Raw genomic sequence first — 13,077 nt, 5'->3', positions numbered from 1 at the left:
GCGGAGTCAGCAGAGGGAGGAAGCATGTGGGGTGTCCAGGGCGCCAGGCACAGCTCCAGGGTCCTCCTTGGGGGACTGCAGGCCACCCTCCCTCCCCAGCAGCTGTGGGGATGGTGGGAGCTGCTGTCTGCCAGAAGCCTAAGGCTGCAGGGGCTGGTCCTAGACATGGCTCTGCTGGGACCCGTGGGTTCCAGGCCCTAGGAGGACGCAGTTTGGCTTGAGCGGGTGCTGCTTTCACGGCGCTCAGGCACAGCCAGCTGCTGCTTGTTAGGGGATGGTGGGAACTCTCCCCACACCCCCAGGTGCTAGCTGAGGGCAGCCCTGCTGTTTTGATCTGCTCTCTGTTCACACCATGTGCTTGAGGCAGAGGAAGCTGCATAAACTCGTGTTTGTAAAGTTGACTTGGAAGCCACGGTGAGTTCTGGCCGGGCCTGGAGGCTCAAAAGATGGCTTGGCACGGTGACTTGGCACGGTGGCTCATGTAATCCCAGCACTTTGGGAGGCCGAGGAGGGAGGATCACTTGAAGATAGGAGTTTGAGGCCAGCCTGGACGACATAGCAAGACCCTGTCTCTACAAAAATAAAAAAACTAGCTGGGCAAGGTGGCGTGCCGCTGTGGTCCCAGCTACACTGGGGGCTGAGGTGGGAGGATGGCTTGAGCCCAGGAGGTTGAGGCTGCAGTGAGCTGTGATTGTGCCAGTGCACTCCAGCCTGGAGTGAGCAAGACCCTGCCTCAATTTAAAAAAAAAAAAGGGACAGTGAGTTAATTTGTGTTTCTGGCTCTCCCCAAGGAGAAGCCTGGGAGTCAGGACCTGGGTGGCCGCGAGCCCCTGGCTGCCCTGGTGCTTGGTGTTCTCTGGAAGCTGGGGCGTCGGAGCCTGAGCCCTGTGTCTGGGCCTTGGTTTCTCTCCTGTCAGTGTCCAGGGGAGCCCTAACACACACACCCCCTGGTACACGTGCCTGAGGCCAACACAGCCAGGTGCACGGGGCCCCCGCAGGGCTGCTGGGGTGGGTGAGATGTGCGTGGATCCTGTGGCACTCAATGCCCACCTTTGCTTAAGGCGTGTCAGCTCGCTCTGGTTGCCGCTGCCCCCCGTGGTACAGGATCTGTGCGGATTTCACCATGTTGGCCAGGCTGCTCTCGAACTCCTGACAGGTGATGTCCCCGCCTCGGCCTCCCGAAGTGTTGGGATTACAGGCGTGAGCCACCGCACCTGGCCCTTATTTTTGTTTTTCTGCTGGTGATTAGATTATGGGTCCAGTAGCCATGCTTCATGTGGCCTGTTTGTCTCTTGCCCAGCGTCCTGTGCTGCAAAAGTGGCCGAGCGTCAGGCTCACCGTGCCTCCCGGTCTTCCCTTGTTGCTTTGGAAGACCCACATCCTAAGTCAGCACCTGCTTTGTGGGTTTAGACAGCTTTTAAAATGTTTGAATGCACGGAAGACCCACGTCCTAAGTCAGCACCTGCTCTGTGGGTTTGGACAGTTTTTAAAATATTTGAATGCAGTCACTTTCAGGTAATGGTTTGGTCGTGTGTATTTGGGTCACTCATCTCTCTGGACCTTTTTCCAAGCTTTCCTCTGATGAGGACGGCCCCTCTGCGGTGTGCCTAGCTGAGGTTGCTCCTAGCCCAGCCTTTCCGGTCTCCGTAGCTTCCGGCCAGCTCTGCCCTGGGAGGGAGGCTCCCTTCTGCTCCTTCCCTCACAGGATTGGCTTGGCTGTTCTTGCACAGCTGCTTCTTCCAGTGAATTGTGGGATAAACCTGTCAGGGTCCTTGCAGAGTTATTGAGGGTTTTGATCTCTGTGTTACCGGTTCCGTGGACCTAGTGTGGGGGACAGTTGGTCTGTAGAGAGTTGCCTGTGGCCACAGCAGGGGGCTTCTAGGCACTCAGGGTAGGGGGGCCCTCTCTGCCTCCAGTGGCGTCTGTTGGCATCCCACTGCTGCAACTACCAGGCCTGGGCAGCGCCTAGAGCCTGGCATGACCCGTGACCATCGTCCAAGCGACCCCTGCTCTCCGGCCTTCACCTTCCACCGGTGTCGCCGTCCCTCCCTGGAGAGCGCAGGGGAAGGGGCAGTTAGACAGCGGACGTCTTTCCTGTCTCGTCCACACCTCCACCACCTGCAGGCTGTCATTTCCATCCTCTTCTGATGTAGGGGTCAGCTCCATGGCCCACATACACCCGGGAACCTGCCCACATGCCTGTGCACACGCACGTTCCTCGTGGGATGCAGCCTCCACAGTGAGAGCCCCATGGCTTCTCCAGGCCTCGGGCTCTGGCTTCAGCCCTGTGACTTAACTGTGGAGTGTTTCTTGTCATAATCAAGTTTTCTTCTTTTTAATTCCAGTTACGCAAAGGGTGACCTGGACATATCTTACATCACGTCCAGAATTGCAGGTACGTGTGCACATGAGGCTGTGGGATGCGCCCTGTGTGCCCAGTGAGTCCCTGCTGTGTGTCAGGGCACAGGTACCTCTGCTCCAGCCTCCTCTGCAGCCACAGACTCACAGGGACGGCCTGTGCCCAGCGCCTCCAGGCGCAGCAGTGGACAGGGTCAGCCCCAGCCTGGTGCCTCCTATGGCTCCCTGAGGTCATGCTAGGAACAACACAAGGCTGTGCACCAGGCATCCCAGTCACTCATCCCGGTGCCTGGAGATCGGGCATGTGTCAGAAAGCTGTCTCAGGAAGTCCCAGCCACTGGCTGGCGGGCGTGTGGCTGGGTCCGCGCTGCTGGGTCCACCCAGGCCGGGAGTCTGCGGAGGGTGAGGGGGCCAGCTTTGTGGGCAGTGGCTGGTGGAGCTGCTGGAGGCTGTGCTTGCCCGGGAGCGTGAGGAGCAGCAAGGCCTCAGCGGCAGCGTGGCCACAAGGTACACGTCTCCCGGGGACGGCGGCTGACGCAGGCCTGCTTGTTTCAGTAATGTCGTTCCCGGCAGAAGGTGTGGAGTCAGCGCTCAAAAACAACATCGAAGACGTGCGGTTGTTCCTGGACTCCAAGCACCCGGGGCACTATGCCGTCTACAACCTGTCCCCCAGGACCTACCGGCCTTCCAGGTTCCACAACCGGGTGTGTGGCCACAGGCTTTGTCTTGGTGCCACTGTGGCAGCTTCCTCCTGCTCCAGTGCAGGGGCGTAGCTGAGGGCTTTGGCCAGGGTGCGGCTGTGATGGGGGCAGCCGGAGGTCCCCTGAGGGGCTACAGAGTGTGGAGCAGGAGGAAGCGAGGTGGGGTCTCTGTTGCTCTGAGGACGCCGCTTGACGGGAACCCTGGAGGCCCCAGCTCTTCACTGCTTTCTGCCTGCCAGAGGGTGCTCGAGGCCACAACATTCCTTCCAGACATGACCCCTGTCAGTATGCAGGGGGACCCAAAGCCAGGAACAGCTGACCGAGCTCTGTCTGCAAGGCCAGTGGCAGCCCTGGTGCTCAGATGCTGCAGAGGCTCTCGGTCTGCAAGGCCAGTGGCAGCCCTGGTGCTCAGATGCTGCAGAGGCTCTCGGTCTGCAAGGCCAGTGGCAGCCCTGGTGCTCAGATGCTGCAGAGGCTCTCGGTCTGCAAGGCCAGTGGCAGCCCTGGTGCTCAGATGCTGCAGAGGCTCTCGGTCTGCAAGGCCAGTGGCAGCCCTGGTGCTCAGGTGCCGCAGAGGCGCTCGTGCAGATGGACGCCTGTTTATGACGCCAGCTGGCGGAGGCCCCTGCGCTGCAGGCAGGCTGTCCCTCTGATCTGACCAAGGCTGGGGCGGGGCTCCTCTGCCGTCCGTGCCACCGTGCCCTGTCCCCACAGGTCTCCGAGTGTGGCTGGGCAGCGCGGCGGGCCCCGCACCTGCACACCCTGTACAACATCTGCAGGAACATGCATGCCTGGCTGCGGCAGGACCACAAGAACGTCTGTGTCGTGCACTGCATGGTGAGCTCCAGGGCCATGCCCTGGCGCCGTCTTTTATCAAAGTTCATTATTTCATGCATAGTTCAACGGCATCCGAGCGCCAGTCGTGAGCTGGGGCCTGTTCTTCACCCTGGGACACGGAAGAAAGTCCCTGTGCTTAATGTCTTCGGGTGTGGAGGGGACAGATGCCAGATGGCCCTGCCCTGCCCTCCCCTCCCCATGTGGCCCTGCCTGGCCTTGACCTGCACGCCTGTGTGGAGGCCACTCTGCTGTGTGGGGAGCCCGCCTCCCCTCCTGCACAGTGGCCACCTAAGAGTCACCTCCAGTTTCCCCATCTGCAGTGCGAAGCTTAGTGGTGGTTGAGCCTCCCAGGCTGTGGCAGCTGCCACTGTGGTTGATGGAGTTGAGGTTTCCATGAGGGGTCTCTCGCGGGGGTACCGGGCACCAGCAGAGCCTGTCAGAGCGGCCCTAGCCCTGCTCTTCGTTAGGGAACCTTCGGTCTCTGTTGGGCTCCGTTCTCGCCTCGGCAGGCGTGTTATGTGGTTTCGTAAACATATCCCAGCCTCAGAGAGAACAACCCTGCGTCCCCGTGGCCATGGGGCGGGTAGGATGGCCGAGGACCCCGCCAGCCCTTGTCCTGCGTGAGCGCGAGGCACGTGCGAGACGTGTCTGTCTGTCCTAGGACGGGAGAGCCGCGTCTGCTGTGGCTGTCTGCTCCTTCCTGTGCTTCTGCCGTCTCTTCAGCACCGCGGAGGCCGCCGTGTACATGTTCAGCATGAAGCGCTGCCCGCCAGGCATCTGGCCGTCCCACAAAAGGTACCGCGTGGCCCCCCGGGGACGGGACGGCTCCGGGCCCGTGTGGCACAGCCGCCATCGCTGCGGTGTCTCCTGGAGGGCCAGTCGGTGCCACTGCAGGCGCTGGTGGGAAAGGCAGGCCCAGCCTCGCTGAGCCACAGCTGAGCCCTGGGTTTATGCCCACGCAGGGAGGGTGGGCCCTCAGCCGCGGTGGTCCTGACGGCTGTGGGGCAGCACCTGCCTAGTTTCTGGGTGGACGCGAGGTTCTCTGGCAAATGCCACATGTAGCCCGTGCTCGCTGGGCTGGGCTGGGCAGGGGCGGCTCCTCTTGGGACCCCGCTCTGTCCCTCCTGCAGGAGTCCTCTGTGGTGGGCTCTGGTGGATAATGCATGTGAAAATGCCGTGTGGACCACCTGAGACAGGTGCTGTGTGCAGCACCTGACGCTGCTCAGACCCGAGTGAGGCTGCAGCATGTTTAGGGCCCTGCCAAGTGCAGGCTTCCGTGCCGGTCACCTCAGCACGCAGCAGACTCTCCCTGGCCGCGTGGAGGAGACTTTCTCAAACGGGAGTGCGGCCACAGCGTGTTTAGGGCTCTGTTTTTCGAGGCTGCAGGTGTCTATGCCGAGGAGTCCTTCCCAGCATAAAGCCTCCCCTGGCCTTGGTCTCACTGAGGACCTGGTGAGGCTGGAGCAGCCTCCCAGCCTCTGAAAGAGCAGGCCTTGACCTGGACCACAGACGGCCCAGGAGCAAAGGCCGGCCCCGTGGCCCCACCATGGCGGGAGGGAAGAGGAGGGACCCAAGCTTCGAGGGACTCCCCATTCTTCATCCCGTCTGGACGGAGCGCACAGCCTGTGGACAGGGCGAGCGTCGGGAGGCCGATCCTGCTGCTGTGGATCCCCAGGGAGGGCCCCACCTTGTTTGCTCACAGCCTTATGGGGAGGAGATTGTGGCCGCCCCATCCAGCTGTTTCTGTGACCCCAGCAAAGTCGGGAACCCCTCCACACATTGAGCTGAAAGCCATTGGCACCCCCAGGCCAGGTGCAGTGGGGCCTGCTCAGCAGGGGGCATCTGAGAACCAGGGAGTCTCTTTCCCTGTGAAGTGTGGTTGGGCTTCCATGACCCCACCAAATCCCACAGCTCCTTCCTCGGAGGAGCAGAGAAATGTGCAGAGTGCCGCTCCCACTGGGCAGGTGGCTGGACCAGCGTCAAGTTCATGGCCTTTCCACATCTCTGGCCCAGAATCTAAGGAGAGTCAGGTGCCTGTTGGAGGAGGTGTGTGTGTGCACTGTCTGGGTGGACATAACTAGACCCCAGAAGAGAAGGAGGCCAGAAGGAGTATAACCGGTGGAGGCCAAGTGTCTCAGTGGGCGAGTGAAGCCTCCAGGGTTGCAGGACTGGAAGGGTCCTTGCCCTCTGGAAGGCACAGTCTCCATGGGCACCCACAGGACAGATGGGAGAGTGAGGGCTGGGCAAGGGGACACAGCTACTATGAGGGAGGCTCAGACCTGGCCGAGACCCTTTTTTCTGCCTCCAGATGGAGGAGATGAAAGAGCTGCACCCTGTGACTCTTAGGGAAATTGAAGTAACTGATGTGCTGAGGACGCTCATGCAGGGTGCGTGGTCCAGTGGATCACTTTCAGAGCCGTGGAAAGAGGACCTTTACGCAGGGTGCATGGATCCAGTGGACCACTCGTCACAGCCGTGGAAAGAGAACGCTCATGCAGGGTGCGTGGATCCAGTGGATCACTCGTCAGAGCCGTGGAAAGAGGACCCTCACACAGGGTGCACAGACCAGTGGATCACTCGTCACAGCCGTGGAAAGAGGACCCTCATGCAGGGTGCGCGGGCCAGTGGACCACTCATCACAGCTGTGGAAAGAGGACGCTCATGCAGGGTGCGTGGTCCAGTGGATCACTCGGCAGAGCCGTGGAAAGAGGACCCTCATGCAGGGTGCGTGGTCCAGTGGATCACTCGTCACAACCATGGAAAGAGGACCCTCATGCGGGGTGCGTGGTCCGGTGTATCACTCGTCACAGCCGTGGAAGGAGGACCCTCACGCAGGGTGTGCAGGCCAGTGGATCACTCGTCACAGCTGTGGAAAGAGGACGCTCATGCAGGGTGTGTGGTCCAGTCGATCACTCGTCACAGCTGTGGAAAGAGGACCCTCATGCAGGGTGTGCGGGCCAGTGGATCACTCGTCAGAGCCATGGAAAGAGGACCCTCATGCAGGGTGCGTGGTCCAGTGGATCACTCGTCACAGCCGTGGAAAGAGGACCCTCATGCAGGGTGCGTGGTCCAGTGGATCACTCGTCACAGCCGTGGAAAGAGGACCCTCATGCAGGGTGTGTGGTCCAGTGGATCACTTGTCAGAGCCGTGGAAAGAGGACCCTCATGCAGGGTGTGTGGTCCAGTGGATCACTTGTCACAGCTGTGGAAAGAGGACCCTCATGCAGGGTGCGTGGTCCAGTGGATCACTCGTCACAGCTGTGGAAAGAGGACGCTCATGCAGGGTGTGTGGTCCAGTGGATCACTCGTCACAGCTGTGGAAAGAGGACCCTCATGCAGGGTGCGTGGTCCAGTGGATCACTTGTCAGAGCCGTGGAAAGGGGACCCTCACGCAGGGTGTGCGGGCCAGTGGATCACTCGTCACAGCCGTGGAAAGAGGACCCTCATGCAGAAGGCAGGCAGGTGCATAGTCCAGTGGGCCACTCATCAGAGCCATGGAAACACCAGGAAATAAACAAAGGGAAATCCCTGAAATGAGAACGCCTTCGACATCGCCGAGGCTGAGTCGGTGGCCTTTGGAGCCAGGCCAAGAGATACTGAAACTGAATCACAGAGAGAAAGCGGGGGTGGGGGTAGAACGAGCACCCAGGAGCTGCCTCCACCTCAGGCAGGCCACACACGTGGAGTCCAGAAAGGGAAGAGGGAAGCGGGAGCAGTGACGAAATCGTGGCTGGGAATTTCCCAGAATGAGTAAGATGCCAGTCCCCAGGTTCAAGAAGCTCAGAGGTGACCAAGCAGGATGAAAGCAAGACAAACACATAAAAACTCACTCAGGTGCATCCCGGTCAGAACTCCTGCAAACCAAGCACAGAGGAAGTGTTGGAGGCAGCCAGAAGAAGATGCGTCAGGTACAAAAAGAAAGATGTCAGCCACAAGGGTCTTGTCAGAAAGCCTGGAACCACCAGTAAGGACTTTTCTTTGGTGGTGTAATTAAGAAGTCAACAAGAAGTAAAACGAAGACGTAAACCTTGCCAAGAGAAGGCAAAAAGAAGAAAAAAACCGAGAACAGATCAAACAAATAGGAAACAGCCAGCAAGATGGTAGGTTTTAATCCAGCCACATCAGTGTTCAGGCTGCACGTGAGTGGTTTTGTTTAAAAGACAGGCTTTTCACGTGGGACAGAAATGCACGGCTCAGCCATACACTGCAGGAGGTCCCCTTTCAACACGGAGGCAGAGGTGAGTTCAGAACAGGATGGTGGGGGAAGAGCGTACTAATCATTGCTACATGACCCGCCACAACACACTCGGGCTTAGAACCACACACGTCCGTTCTCTCATGGTCTCCCTGGACCTTGAGGCTTAGCTGGGTCCTCTTCTCCTGTCAGGGTGTTGGCTGCACTGACTCTGAGAAAGCCGATTTCTCTTTCATTGCTGAATCTGCTTCCTTGGCCACTCGGGCTATCAGCAGGATTTATTTGTGGCTGAAGGACCGGCTGTCCTGGCTCCGTGCTGACTGAGCTGGACCACAGTGGCCTGTGGCGGGGAAGATGGGGTCTGCACCGTCACCACAGAAATGACGTCACCTGCCTGCCGCGCACAAGCTCCAGGAGCGGGTCTGCTGCAGGGCATGGGTGCCACGAGGTGGGAGGCAGACACCGGGGGACGTGTGCACCACAGAGGCACCAGGGGAACGCCAGCCGTGGGAAAGCCAGAGCTATGCCACCAAGCTCAGAGAAAACAGATTCCGTTCAACATCCATAAGGCAAAAACTGATCAAATTGAAAGGAGAACTAGACAACTCAGTTGTGGGGTAGACCTCAACATTTTCCCCTCAGTAATCCGCAGAACAAGTAGACAGACCGGTCGCCAGCAGGGATATGGAAGAACTGAATGTGCCAGCCCGTGAAGGCTGACACAGCTGTAGAGCATTCTAGGACACTCCACCTAACAACAGAAAAACACACATTTCTTTCTAATCCACGTGGACTATGCAAGAAGAAAGATCAGATTTTGGGCTATAAAGACACCTCAACAAATTTTTAAAATTTGAAATCAGACAAACTATGCTCTCAGGCCACGGTGGAATAAAACTAGAAATCAGTACCAGAAGGATATCTGGAAAACTCTCTAAATCTCCACCACGCAGGTTCAAGCAATTCTCCTGCCTTAGGCCTCCTGAGTAGCTGGGATTATAGGTGCACACCACCATGCCCGGATAATTTTTGTATTTTTATTAGAAATGGGGTTTCACCATGTTGCCCAGGCTGGTCTCAAACTCCTGACCTCAGGCAACCCACCTGTCTTGGCCTCCCAAAGTGCTAGGATTACAGGCGTGAGCCACCGCGCCCGGCCTCAAAATTAAACAACTTCTAAATAACCCATGAGTATCAAACTGGGAGTATCATGAGAAATTTAAAAACATTAAGACGCTGTCTTAAAAATACATGTATGTATACACACACACATATATAATTAACTAAATGAAAATTATAACATCAGATTTATTAGGAGCAACTAAAACATTGCTACAAGGGAAATTTCTAGCATGAAAGACTCCTATTCAAAAGACACAATCAGCTGTGTGGTCCCTCAGGCCACACCACGTGGTGACGCGGCACGTCTACCCCCAGGTACGTCGAATACATGTGCGACATGGTGGCGGAGGAGCCCATCACACCCCACAGCAAGCCCATCCTGGTGAGGGCTGTGGTCATGACGCCCGTTCCGCTGTTTAGCAAGCAGAGGAGCGGCTGCAGGCCCTTCTGCGAGGTCTACGTGGGGGATGAGCGCGTGGCCAGCACCTCCCAGGAGTACGATAAGATGCGGTGAGTGCAGCTGTGGCCCCATGCCGTGTTCCCTTATCCTCACCCCTCCGGAACACCATTAAAGAGGAACCTTGGCCTTGCCGGGGACAAGCGCTTGCTGAGGCGGACATGTTTGGAGCTGTAGTGTCTGTGGCGGGTAACTTGGGGTCCTGGTCAGCATCAGATCACACGATCTAAGTGTCTGGGAGACTTCAGAATTTCTGTGGGGCTCTTTGTGGGCGTCATTCTTTATTGGGTATTACACGTTTTACCTAAGCGACAGTTTCTCATTCTGTTTTTTTTTGTTGTTTTCGTTTGGTTGGTTTTGGGGGTCTTTCTGTTTAATTTTTCTCTCATCATTCTGTCCTTAGGGATTTTAAGATTGAGGATGGTAAAGCCGTCATTCCCCTGGGCGTCACGGTGCAAGGAGATGTACTCATCGTCATCTATCACGCCCGGTCCACCCTGGGCGGCCGGCTGCAGGCCAAGGTGAGAGAGCCTGTGGCTTGCCCGGTGCTCCCCACTCACCCCCAGGCTCTTGGGAGGGCTGGGGGCCACTGTGCACTCACTTCTCGCCGAAGGTCGGGGTGCTCGCTGTTTGGTGAGTGCTGTGGGCTCTCACGTGGCGACTGCCCCCCAGTGCCCCCTGCTGGCCCTGTGCACTCGATGTGGCGGGATCTCAGCCTGAAAAGCCTGGCGTTTCCATCTGAGTTTGAGGGTCCAGGGGCAGCCCCCACGGCAGTCCCGTGAAGCAGCTTGTGGGCCCGTGCGTTCTCCTTGGGGCTACCTGCCACACACAGACCCTCTCCCACTTCCCCCGCAACATGTGGCATGGGGGCACGGTCCACGCCTCCAGCTCCGTGAGTGGCTCTCAGAGCTCACCCATTGGGAAGAATTCACCTGTGGCCCCAGGATCTGGACTCACCCTCGGTGCGGGGTGTCATGTTTGCTCTCTCTGCAGATGGCATCCATGAAGATGTTCCAGATTCAGTTCCACACGGGGTTTGTGCCTCGGAACGCCACCACTGTGAAATTTGCCAAGTATGTTGGTGCCGCATGGGCTCGGTGGGGAGGGACAGGTGCCCCACGCCGCCGCAGCACCTGCATGTGGGCTGGCCGTGGGAGCCCCAGGGGGAGTGGCGGGCTGTGTGACTGCCGCTTGGTGGCGCTGGGCCTGTTCCTAGACCATCCTGGAGCTGCATGTGTTGTGTGCAGGCTGCTGGGGTGGACCTGGTGGCTGCTGCTCTGGCCCCTGATGGTGTGTATGTCTGTTAGAATTTAGCCCTCACACCCGGGCGTGGCATGAGCAGATGAGCAGGTGGCGGCTGCATCTTCGCAAACGTTCCTGAGCCTGCCGTGTGCAGAGTGCCCTGCTGGGCGGAGGTTGGAGGAGATGCGGGACAGTCATGTCTGGAAGCTCACGCTCTAGTGTTAGCTCCCTCTGTAAACAAGCTCAGCCACAGGATGTCCCCCGCCCCCACCGTGCCCAGCACCTGTTAGCTCCCTGTCCTCATGACATCAGCGCCCAACAGCGCATAGCCTGCCCTCTGCAGGCTCAGGTGCAGATGCAGTGAGCAGCAGAGCAGGCTCCCACACCAGGCGTTCTGATTCTGACTGGAGGTTGGTTTTTGTTTTTTTGTTTTTTGTTTTTTTGTTTTGAGACAGAGTCTTGCTCTAACACCCAGGCAGGAGTGCAATGGCGCAATCTCAGCTCACTGCAACTCCACCCACCAGGCTCAAGCGATTCTCTCGCCTCAGCCTCCTGAGTAGCTGGGATTACAGACCTGCACCACCATGCACGGCTAATTTTTGTATTTTTAGTAGAGATGGGTTTCACTCTGTTGGCCAGGCTGGTCTTGAACTCCTGACCTCAAGTGATCCGCCTGTCTCGGCCTCCCATTTAACTGGAGATCTTTCTACTCAGTCATAGACAGGCTTATCTGCCAAGACACAGTGGAACAAACATTGTTTCAGGAGCACAGTGGAACAAACATTGTTTCAGGAGCCAGAGGGGGCACCACGGGGGCTCCCGAGACAGAGGCCGTGGCTGCAGGGCCTGCTGTGTTCCAGGCTCCGTACTCTACCCAGTAAACAAAGGGAAGCCTTGGGGCCAGCCCCACGGGGATGCTGGGGGACTCTGCACCTTGGGAGGGGTGCTGGCCTGGCCTGGGCGAGCCCAGGAAGAGCTGGCGCCTGCTGCTGTCGTGGACGGCCTGCACTGGGAGGCCGGGGGGTCCTCTCGTGTTTTTCTGTCTCTGTGATTCTTTTTTTACATTTCTTTTTTTACATCTCTTGTCTTTGTTGTGTCTTACGCTTTTCTTTTTTTAACTCACATATTCACAACTTTAACAATTTTCGTTTCTTTTTTCCTCCTTTGGAGGAAGAAAAACACCCAGAGCTCTTATAGTTTTCAGCCACAAGGGAGGCGGTGCTTAAAATAGTTTTTTTAAAGACCAAGGTACTGATGATGAAGAGGAAAATGTCGGTGAAGGACCTGTCGGGGATTCAGATGATGGAGGCAGGAGGCAGGGACTTTGGTAACTGATTATTCACCAAAGTCGGGGGAATGATGGGAATTTCACCAGAGATCTGGAACATAAAAAGGAGACAGATGTGAATTCTAGAACTGAAAAATATTATAGCCGAAATGAAGGCTTCAGTACACGCTTAGCAGTGGAATAGGCACAGTAGAACAGACGGTGAATTGGTGGGAAAGATCTTCTGATGGCAGAAGACACATATAGAGAGGGTCACGAGAGAGACTGTGGCACTGCAGGGGCCTGGCGTCCTTTTACTTGAAGTTCTAGAAGAGAGAGAATGGAACAGAAATAATACTTGAAAAATCATTGGCCAAAAATTTTCCTAAACTGATGGAGGACGTCAAAACCATGGAATGAGAAGCTTTGCAGACACCAAAGAGGATACTTTTTTTTTTTTTTAACAAAAAGAAGAAAGAGGTTCAGTGCCTCAGAGCATCCTGGTTGAATTGCTGGAACCCAAAGAGAACAATCTCCAGCCCCTGGGGACGGGACAAGTAGGAATGCAGGACCTGCCGAGTGACACCCAAAGGCAGCCGTGGCATGCTGTTTCTGAAGTGCTGAGAGAAAAATACGGGAATTCTATATCCGGTGAAATTATCCTTGAAATATGAAAGCCAGTTAAAGATGTCTTCAGCCAAGCAAAGGATGAGAGAGTTGGTTGTTGGCAGAACTGCTCCATTGCAGCAAATATCCAAGGCAAGCCTGCAAAGCCTGCAAAGCCTGCAAAGCCTGCAAAGCCTGCCGCCTAGAGAAGGCAGGGCAGGGAGCTGGAACGCATGACTGTGGTGAAATGACACCAGCACCAGCTGCTGAAAACACCAGTATGTCCTGTGGG

At 57.0% G+C, this 13,077-nt stretch overlaps 1 protein-coding gene across 8 annotated transcripts in view; it reads left to right on the top strand.

Moving 5' to 3' along the window:
• GAK (cyclin G associated kinase) overlaps positions 1 to 13,077 on the top strand; it is an 86,096-nt gene that overhangs the window by 47,247 nt on the left and 25,772 nt on the right. For all 8 annotated transcript variants that reach the window (XR_013417613.1, XM_078002767.1, XM_078002764.1 and 5 more), the window contains 7 exons: positions 2,346 to 2,395; positions 2,914 to 3,062; positions 3,774 to 3,896; positions 4,558 to 4,691; positions 9,529 to 9,723; positions 10,074 to 10,191; positions 10,664 to 10,743. Coding sequence is in view for 7 of the 8 variants with exons in the window: in XM_078002767.1 (XP_077858893.1) it covers positions 2,346 to 2,395; positions 2,914 to 3,062; positions 3,774 to 3,896; positions 4,558 to 4,691; positions 9,529 to 9,723; positions 10,074 to 10,191; positions 10,664 to 10,743 (849 nt within the window). In the remaining variant the exon portion in view is untranslated. The remainder of the gene's footprint in view (positions 1 to 2,345; positions 2,396 to 2,913; positions 3,063 to 3,773; positions 3,897 to 4,557; positions 4,692 to 9,528; positions 9,724 to 10,073; positions 10,192 to 10,663; positions 10,744 to 13,077) is intronic.

This window comes from Macaca mulatta, chromosome 5, assembly GCF_049350105.2.
Source record: "Macaca mulatta isolate MMU2019108-1 chromosome 5, T2T-MMU8v2.0, whole genome shotgun sequence".
Classification (NCBI taxonomy): Eukaryota; Metazoa; Chordata; class Mammalia; order Primates; family Cercopithecidae; genus Macaca; species Macaca mulatta.
Note: the sequence above shows the minus strand (reverse complement) of the source record. Positions and strands in the feature narration are given on the sequence as shown.